The 10,354-nt window shown below is 36.7% G+C and overlaps 1 protein-coding gene and 1 long non-coding RNA gene across 5 annotated transcripts in view; one reads left to right on the top strand and one right to left on the bottom strand.

The window, feature by feature from the left end:
- The window catches only part of LOC107621071 (protein ANTI-SILENCING 1), a 17,541-nt gene continuing 7,384 nt past the window's right edge, over positions 198-10,354 (bottom strand). For 2 of the 4 annotated variants that reach the window (XM_021113935.1, XM_021113934.1), the window contains 10 exons: positions 9,804-9,972; positions 6,572-7,842; positions 3,168-3,194; positions 2,985-3,077; positions 2,643-2,721; positions 2,357-2,447; positions 1,708-1,813; positions 1,328-1,622; positions 1,103-1,216; positions 198-706 (listed from right to left, as the gene is read on the bottom strand). In XM_021113935.1, coding sequence (XP_020969594.1) covers positions 1,443-1,622; positions 1,708-1,813; positions 2,357-2,447; positions 2,643-2,721; positions 2,985-3,077; positions 3,168-3,194; positions 6,572-7,842; positions 9,804-9,972 — 2,016 coding nt within the window. In that variant the 3' untranslated portion in view covers positions 198-706; positions 1,103-1,216; positions 1,328-1,442. The remainder of the gene's footprint in view (positions 707-1,102; positions 1,217-1,327; positions 1,623-1,707; positions 1,814-2,356; positions 2,448-2,642; positions 2,722-2,984; positions 3,078-3,167; positions 3,195-6,571; positions 7,843-9,803; positions 9,973-10,354) is intronic. The other 2 variants (XM_021113936.1, XM_021113937.1) reach the window with 2 other exon arrangements.
- On the top strand, positions 5,040-6,408 carry LOC110268039. The gene is made up of 2 exons (XR_002356056.1): positions 5,040-5,363; positions 5,984-6,408. It is a non-coding gene; the product is annotated as an uncharacterized LOC110268039 (long non-coding RNA).

The following is a 10,354-nucleotide window of genomic DNA, read 5'->3' as shown; positions in this document are numbered from 1 at the left end:
TTTATTTTATATATAAACATATTTTCGTATCTTATAAAATTTTAAAAATGGTTTGTTTTGCGTGTCCTATGTCGAGTCCCTGTCCCTGCATCATAGGCAAGTAATGTAGTGTGTTCTATTATGACCTAGAAAAGGAGGATTTCTTTGACAAAAAGTAAAATTAAGAGTTTTTAATTAATTTAGAAAAAGTAGTTTTCTTTTATCCCAAAAAATACAATCTTCACTCTTCACCAAAACTTTCCTCATAGCATTACCCAATAAAATGTATGGTGACAATTGGGTTGTGGCTGAGACTTGTAGGTCCCCTGAATTAATTAACTGGCAAAATGCCAACAGTTTGTATCTTCAAATATAAATGCCAAATCTACACACAGATGACAAGTGAGAGAACACAGGAAAATTGACAGATTGTAACTGAACTAAACCCTAGCTATTTATAAAGGGATAACTAACGAATCATTTGGTGAGAGATCCATTTATGATGGTATGTTATCAATCCGATAGTATTATCCCCTCACTTGATCACTTAACAAACTTAAATTTCCTTACTTCAAGACGATCTAAACTTGCAAAAAATCTATCAGCTTGCTTGGAGTCGCAATAGAAGGCGGAACAACTGTTCTTTGACTTGGTTCCGGAGCCGAACTCCAAGAAAATAATATTCACAACTGCTGAACTGCATGCCACTGCCTCAACGAAGCTGTTTCTGCATCCCAGAAAAAAAGAGAGAGAGAAAGGAGGATTAAGCTTCAAAAATTAACATTCTTGACTGTCTCAATATATGCAGGTAAGAAACACACAATTCGGCAACATATTTCTACATGTACGATTACCATGTCTAAAACCTTACTGTGATCGGTTTCTGTAACCTGACAAGTTGCATAAAAGTGAATGATAAAAAGAAACCCAGCTATCCAACTATCATAACCAAAGAATGATAAAAAGAACCAATAGGATATCACCAACAATAAAATATAAAATGCCGCTAAACTAACCAACAACTACAATTAGTCACAAACTGAAAGGAGAAAACAAACAACAAAGTGATCTAATATTAAAAAAAAATAAATGATACTCAGATCAGTAGCAAATGAAAACTTACCAGATGCCAAAAATGATTGATTCCATAAGGATCTTGAGACCATAATTTAAGATCTACCAAAATAATTTCGTTGCCGAATGAAATGCTCTCATCCTTGTTGCGATACTCCGCAAACTGAGATAGAAGGTATTAGAAGAATGAGTACCAGTAAAAAAATATTCAAGCCTGAAAAAGCTACAGGATAAGATACAAAGAACAAAAATACATTGAGACATGAGAACTTACCGAGAAAACAACAAAAGATATTCCAGGACATTTAGATTTTAGTTTTCAGCTTGGCTTTCAGCTTCCTCAATTCATCACCTTGATGCTTATGGAATAAAAACATGACAATAAACGATCAATATACAATACAAAAGGCATAAATGAAGATGATTTCAGGCATTAACCTGAACGTATATACCTGATATAATATTGACCATGCTTTTTCTGCTCTTTTTTGTAGTAAGCACCAATCCATAGCCATATCATATTCAATATTGTTGGGCTGTGAGCAATGTGAAGTAGATACAGCATTTTTCTGCATATGAAAATCCAGATTGCCTATTAAATGAAAATGACCCAAAATTTAGCAACCAATAGGCACAAAAAAATGGATACTTCACCATTTCACGTTGTTGCAGCATTCGACTTTGATCTAGAAAATAATGACCATAAAATGCTGGCTTCTTCCCTGGAAAGCAAGGACGCCCAATGCTTCCAACAAGTGGGCTACAAAGCAACAAAATCAAAAGCTCAGGTAAAAGATTAAAAGAAATAGCTAGCAAATCAAGCAAAATTTAAAAAATTTGAGCCGACAACATTTTACAACTATGAGATTTTAACTCCCAGATCTCCATGAAGTTACTTGTTTATCATGGTTTGCGTTTCTAGCCATTATAGTTGAAGGGAATGGCTAATATACAGAGCTCTTTACACAATGATGTGGGGCGTGTGTGTGTGTGTGTGTGTGTGAGAGAGAGAGAGAGAGAGAAAGAGAGAGAGAGAGAGAGAGAGAGAGAGAGAGAGAGAAGTGGGTAGAAATGAGGTGGTGGAATTGGATTTGAGAATGAGAAAATATAAAAAAAGGCCCCTACATCCCCATATTAACTCTAGAATATAGAGGCAATAGTTTGAGACAACACCCAAAACCTAGTATAGTGAGAAAACTCAAATACACACACACAAAATCATTATAGATCATGCCTATAGATCAACGCATAACAGAGAAAAATGAAAAGGAAAATTTTCATCCGGATCGAGCTTTGCACATACCAGCCATTTGACATTAATAGAGAATCCTCCTGTAATTTTTTAACAACCATATCTGCTGTTTCCTTTTTTTTAAATATAACAAAAGCTTGACCTACATCATAAAAAAACATCATTTCATTATTAATTGCATATAGATCATTTTATTTGGGGGAGGAGGTATTCTGTCACTTGATAATGGAAGGGGGAAAAATCCTGAAATACATGAATGTACAATTCCTAAAGAGACTAATGTATTCATATGTCTAGAAAGCTTATGGGAAAAGGATGACTGAGGACTAGTCCTAACCAGAATGAGGGCTAGCACACGCGGTTTTCTGGATCATGTGTGCAGTGCAACTTTCTTTAAAGCCTTGAAAAATGATATCCTGTGTTTTAGAACAAAAATATCAAAATCAGAGGTTGATAGAACACTTAATAAGAAAAACAGAACTGGATGAAAAAGTAGATGACACAGCATATTATAAAGACAAGAAAAGCATATATCAACTAACAATTCGATATGATACAGAAGCACATCTATTTAGAAACCCCAAATCCATAATTAAATTGCATACATGCAAGTAAATTATCACTCATCCTAAATCAAACTCTATCCTAAAATAATATAGAAAGTTGGAACAATTATTACTTGTACTTGTTCTGATGTTAAAGATGGATCCAAATTTTCAAGTAGCACAAGTTTTCCTCGTTCATGAGCAGTTTTCATTCTTTCTTCCCAAGGCTGAAAAAAGTATAAGAACCGTCAATTATATAAGCAAATTCAAGTAACTCCAGATTTGTTGAATAAGGTAAAGAGTGAAAAGGAACTTACAATTTCCTTAAACCACTTGCTCCTATCCTGTCACCAAGTGAAAAATTAAATTAAATAAATAAATAATAAAAGAGTATAAGAATTATTAAATGAAAAACCTTACATTTTCTATTCCATTCAGACCACCAAAACAAATCTCCAAGTAATAAAGTGTCCTTAATCATCATCCTACTTGAACCATATGTTCAAACTACATATCCAATGCTACTTAAAAGCATTACACACTAATGATAGTTCCATGCCATGTACAGCAAAAAGTTGCTCTGGATTTCCGAACAATTATAACAAATGACACAAAAATAAGGGAAAGAACCATATGAAATATAAAACTTAATAGACAATAATAATATAACTACTATGAACACCAAGAAACACGAAAGGCTTGAAATCAGACACAACATATAAAGCTTCCTAATTAGAACAAGAATGCTTTCTTTCCATCAAGTAAGATAAGCTTATGAATTAATTAACACCATCATCTCTAGGCATGGCAATTTCCCCCGGCGGGTTTACCGGCCGGGGGATGGATTTGGGGATTTCTTTTCACTCGCAGGGGGGCAGGATGGGGCCCAAGAAATAAACGGGGCGGGGCAGGGAGTGAGGCCCATGGGACCCGTATAATACCCGCATATAAGAAATGTAAAAAATACGCCTATTGTGTGTGTGTGTATATATACGTTACCGAGAAGCCCTAACGCCTAATCCTCTTCTCCGTACCATCACTCTTTCTCCCTCTCCCTCTCTCCTCCACCCTCATCCCCTCTCACTGTTTCCACCTCTCATTCTCAAGGTCACCGCAAGAGGCAGAACCGTCGTCACGTGCCTGACACCCAGCCCAGATGACAACCATTGTTGCCGGAGGCAGAATCGTTGCGAGGAGCTTGATGCATCACCACGCACCTGAGGAGAGAAGAGCTGAAGTCTTGAATCCGATGATTCATTGCTCTCCCAATCTCCCCATTTTGGGTAATGCAATTAAGATACTTAATTCTTGATTTGTGATGTGGAACTTCCCCAATTTTCACTTTCATGCTAGAGTTCACTAGTCACTTCCTAAGGTCCTTATAATTTAACTCAATTTGTCAAAAGGTTCTTAAGTTTAAAATTATGTACCTAGGTACCTACGAGTTTAAAAACGTTTGTAAACAAGTCTTAGCTAACCGTTGCCTATCAATTTGGTCAAATTGCAAGGACCCAACTGAAATAACATTTTCAATTGTAGTGACTAATTTAAAAATTGTGTAAAAATGTATGGACTAAATTTAGTATAAATTGAATGTCAAACGTCAGCGACGGCTTGCAATGGATAGGGTTAGGTATGGTTGAACCTCTATCCAAACCCTACCAACACAATCTCATGTGTTTCTAAACCTGCCCTACTCTATGCAGGTTTAGAAAAAACCACACCCAAAACTTACCCGAAGTCTATCTACCAAATCCAAGTATCCAACCCTACCTGGCCAAACACATTTTCTAAATATCATTCCAACTTACATCACATATTTAACCTTTAACATAATTATAAGCATCCACAAACACATAATAATTATAAAATTGAATACAAAAAGATTAATAAACAAACTAGGTACGAGGATAAAACTTAATATTACACAAACATTACTCATAATATATAAATATTTATTTATATTATTTATATATACAATAGAGGATGCCGGTTGGTCATAGAAGGTTCACCCGAAACCCAAACCATACCCACTCCGCAACAAAACCCTATTTACTATCAGCCCGCTTGACAGCGTATTGGGTCGAGACCTGACCCGACCGATTTGGAATGAGTTGGGTACACACAAATAAGATAAGTATTGCCAGCCCTAGTTAGTAGGGATTTGATTACAAAAGCTTTTAAACTCCAAGTTTCGTATCCAACTCTCCCATCTAGATAAAGAGAATATTCAAAATTGCCAAGGGAGGGACACTAGGGAGTTCCCCAAATTGTAACTTGTAAGGCTTGGCACTTCATGAACTTGGGAGAATATCCCAATTTCCAAAATATTCAACTGTATTCTTTCATTTTTTGACATACACAAAATGCTTAGTATGTTTACAATCTCTTCTCCATCTAATCCTAGGTTCTCATATTCTCGCATCACATCTCCCAATATTTCTTTTATGACTTCTTCAATTGTTCACCAAAGGAAGGTAAACACAAATATGCCCCATAGCCACCAGTAACGAGTTGAAACCCATTTTGGCCCCTGAAATTTTCGACCGGACTCAATTTCGACCCCCAAATTTATAATTACCCAATTAACACCCTCAAATATTAGATTGTATCCCAGGTTTACCCCTGTAGCTATCTCTGTTAACGGAGATCTGATGTGGCACGTTAAGTTGACAAAGTGTGTATCCACGTGGCACCCAACTTGCTAGAATGGATGTGTGATGAGTGAATGACGTGGCAAAAGTTGAATGAACTCAATTTCTCCAGCGAAGTCTCGAACATATTGGGAAAAGAGGGTTGCAAATTGAGTTCATTCAACTTTTGCCACATCATTCACTCATCACATATCCATTCTACCAAGCTGGGTGTCACGTGGATACACACTCTGTCAACTTAACCTACTACATCAAATCTCCGTTAACGGAGATAGCTACGGGGGGAAGCGTGGGGCACAATCCAATATTTGGGGGGTGTTAATTGGATAACTATAAATCTGGGGGTCGAAATTGAGGCCGGTCGAAAATTTCAGGGGCCAAAATGGGTTTCAACTCCACCAATAACAATCGAAATTCCCCATCAGGTACTCTACTGATTGTCACACATAAGCTTGTATTAGGTAGTTATAGTGATGGAGATTGCACAATTGACCTTCAAAGCTTTTCTATTATTCCAAGATATTTTCCTCTCCTCTCTTACTTTATCTCATATAGAACTCTCCTCTTTGTCCCCCTTTGCTTCTCTAATCGTGAATTGGACGTTACTGTTACCAGTTCCATTGACAAGGATCGCATTGTTCTCCAGAGCTATGTTTGTTTACAAGCACAGGACACTAAGACAGAAAACCATGTTTGGAAGATGAGACAAAGACAAAGACCCTGTGTCCAAAGACACTGAATTAGTGTATTTGTGTCTTTCTTAACAAGAAGGCTATAGAGACATTAACAAGAGACACAACTTATGCAATAGCGAAGCACTATGAATGGGTTAACTTATTTCTACAACTTTTATATTTAAACTAACGGACAAAAGATCGTACTACGGAGGAGCTTTTGATTTATGCTCAAACAAAATCAAGATAGACTCACAGGTACCCCAATTCTCGGTCAATTTTTCAAAGCATTATATGATTCATCTGAGCATGAGATAAAGGAATAAGATTTTTGAGTTGTGTCCAAGGAACAAGAACAATCAAGATAAAGAGAATACTTGGAATGCAACTTACAACATCGGGTCTTCTAGTCACTTCGGCTACATTGCAATCCAACTTGGGTTCCTCAGATGGAGAAACTCTGGGAGATTCCTTTCGAAACTTGTCGCTTGGGGGTTTTGAGAGTTTCTCAGTAGTCTTTAACTTCTTGGAAGGGCCATCCTCAACATACGGCCTTGGAGTAACTCCGGGAGATTCTTTTTGAAACTTGTCACTTGGGGGTTTTGAGAGTTTCTCAGTTGTCTTTAACTTCTTGGAAGGGCCAACCTCAACATACGGCCTTGGAGTAACTCCGGGAGATTCTTTTTGAAACTTGTCGCTTGGGGGTTTTGGGAGTTTCTCAGTTGTCTTTAAATTCTTGGAAGGGCCATCCTCAACATAAGGCCTTTGATTCACTTCTTCTGCATCGCAATCTACGTTGGGTTCCACAGTTGGAGTAACTCTAGGAGATTCTTTTTGAAACTTGTCATTGGAGGTTTTTGAGTTTTTCTCATTTGTCTTTAACTTCTTGCGAGGCTCATCATCAATATTGGGTCTTCGAATAACTTTTGTTGGATGGTGATCTAGATTGGCTTCCACCGTTGGAGTAATTCCAGGAGATTCTTCACGGAACTTGTCACTATCAGGCTTTGAGAGTTTAGCATCTATCTTTAACTTCTTGGAAGGGCCATCCTCAACATCACAACAATCATTTGCTCGTTGTAGTCTATATTTCTCCTTCGAAGTCAAAGCTATATTCACATCATTGCCATTTGGCACATTATCCTCCATCTTTGTTTTTGAAACTTCGCCCAAAACATCGTTTTTTCCCTTTCGCGGAGCAACATCCTCCGCCAATCCCTTCTTAGATTGTCCAGTAATACCCTTAACAAGCTTCAATGCACCCTTTTCTGAATCAACCTTTGCCCTTGGAATCATTTTCTCAATTGAGATTGTCTTAGCTTCTTCCCCTGAGATGACACCACCCGTAGAATTGTCCCGTATTTCAAGTGATGAGTTTTGCTTCAACTTTGAAAAGCCATTTTTTTGAACATTAGGTTTTGGCTTGATCTCGTCATTAGCAATCGTTTGGAAAGCCTCATTAGTATCATTTTCTTCCTTTATAAACGGGTTAGATTTTCCGCCCAACAAAGGCTTGGAAACATCATTTTCCCTATCGAATGTGTTCAAAGACTTGTCATTTGATTTATCATTCAGAATGTTCCCACTAATTCCTGGCTTGTCTAACCCAAGTTTTGCATTACCAATAGGCTTTTGTCTATCTAAATTGTTAAAAATATGTTTAACTGCAACAATTAGAGAAACGACTAGATAAGATACTCAAATTGAAAACTATGAAGTATTACACTTACTACATATGATTTATGGTCAAAATCAATTCATTGAAATTTATAAACAAAGGAAAAACACAATAATTTGAAACTTCAATTTTAAACATAAAAACAAAAGGAATTTCACTAACACGCATCCTAAATCATTTGTTAAGGAATCAAATAAGGTGTTAAATGAAAAGTTAAGGCTTTTCATTAACATTCCAATCATTGAAAACTTAAGAGTCTCTACTTTTCCAATAATGGCATCTTTCTTTACTTACTCTGTATCTATATCAAGATGAGTCTCAAGCATAACTAAAATTCAACATACACAACAATAACATTCAACATAAATTTAAGAGAAATTTTAACTATTCAAGTTTTACAACTTTTGAACATTTTTTCAAATATTACTCTAATGAGACTAAAAAACCAAACTTAATAACTGCAATATCAATTGTATAGTACAATGATAAAGGCTATTTTTTCAACAAAAAAAATTATGGTAAAATATATTTTTTATTGTTGAAATTTTTTAAAATTATCAAAAGTATCCATTAATGTTTAATTTGATTCAATTTTATCCCTAACGTTTGAAATAAGTTTCAATTCTACCCTTATCGTGAATTTTTTTTATGGTCAACAACTAGTCAAACCCAAACCCAAATCAAAAACCCAACCAACCAAACCCCAAACCCAACCACCCAAACCCCAAACCCTCCCCCCTTTTCCTTTTGCTTCCACCACTGCCAACCCCTCTACTCCGACCTTCCTCCTCCTCCATCACTACCATAACATTCCCTGTCACTACCATAACATTCCCCGTCACCACCGCCCTCTTTCACCTCACGCTTACCACCAATAGACTCCACCAATGATCACCTCAAAAGTCACCATCATCATAAACTCACCAACACCTCATCCTTCAATGACAACCACCACATAAGCATTTGGATTTTCTTTTCCTAAAAAAGGAAAGAAAAACTAGATCAAGGCAAAGGCAAAGGCAAATGGAGAGAGATTGAGAGATCTTGGAGTCCCTTTGAGACGGGGGTGCTGTTGAGAAGGAAGAAATATCGACACCAATGGTGCCGTGGAGGACAAGGATAGTGACAATGCAATAGAGGTTTGGGGTGACGAGCCAGCTCCACGGCCACCTCTCCCTCCCTCCTCCTCAGGCGTGCTTTCTCTTTGTTGCAACCTCCATCACTTTTTCTTCTTTTCCCCTCTGATTTGGTCTCTTTCTTACTTCAATTTCTTTTTGTCTCTCATCTCTATTATTGTTGTTGAATGCTTGTCATCTCTATTGTTGTTGAATGCTTGTGTTGCAATGGTGCGCCGATGGGGTTAGTGCAATGGTGAGGTGCGAGTAGGTAGCGAGGTATATCGGTGAGATAGGATCAGGTGTAGGTAGTGCGATAAATAGTGAGGTGCATGGTGGGGTTAATGTGGAGGTGCGGGTAGTGCGATTGTAATGGGGGTGGCAGGGATGATCAAGGAAGGGGTGATGGGGACAACTTAGGTGGTGTTGTGGGAAAGGGATAGGGTTTTGGTTGGCTGGGTTTTGCTTTTGGGTTTGGGTTTGGTTGGGGTTGAGTTAGGATTGGAATGGATAATTAAGGGTAAATTTGAAAAAAAAAAATGACTGATTGTTGATTGTAAAACAATTAACAGTAGAATTGAAAAGTATTTCAAACATTAGGGATAAAATTGAATCAAATTAAAAGTTAGGGTAATTTTGAAAAGTTTTCAAAAACTTCAAGAACGAAAAGTATACTTTATCCTTTTTTATTATATATCCACACAGGTATTTTAAAATGCATTTCATATGGAAGCGTGCAACAAGGCCATAAACATACCAGATGTAAGTGTAATTTTATCTTAAAACCATGAGAGTTTTTGGAAATAAATAATAAAGAAATAAGTTAACAAACCTTCAACTCCAGCAATCATATCATCTATCTTATCCAATACTTTTCTCTGCCCTACATCAAAGAATCGATAGAATACAAATTCAGCCAGATGTAGTTCTTCATTTGATGGCTGTGGATTCCTGCTATCCTTCAAAATGCAAAGAACATTGCATTTGCCAACAATAGCTTCCTGATATGACATACAAAATATGCAAATACCCAGCCATTTCAATTGAAGTTAGAAGATCCTAGATTAAAAAAATGAGCTTTATTTTATTTTATAAAAGAATAATATCATTAAAACTGAAAGAAGAATAATATAAGTAGATGGGAGGAAGTCCTCTATACAAGAACCAACAAAAATATATAAGAAAATAAGTTCTCAATTATGCATAGCTTTCCAATCTCTTGACATGCCTGGGGGAAAGTCCTCTAAACAAATCATGAGTTTTACAACAAATAGATGCCAAATGTCCAATCTTATTCCATAAAACATGATTGTCCGAAAAACCTGTGATAATGCATGAATTGTACTCAACCATAGTGATGTATATTGCCTAATGTCACAAAGG

The sequence above is a fragment of the Arachis ipaensis genome, chromosome B10, assembly GCF_000816755.2.
Source record: "Arachis ipaensis cultivar K30076 chromosome B10, Araip1.1, whole genome shotgun sequence".
Taxonomy (NCBI): Eukaryota; Viridiplantae; Streptophyta; class Magnoliopsida; order Fabales; family Fabaceae; genus Arachis; species Arachis ipaensis.
This window is presented reverse-complemented; position numbering and strand designations above follow the sequence as displayed.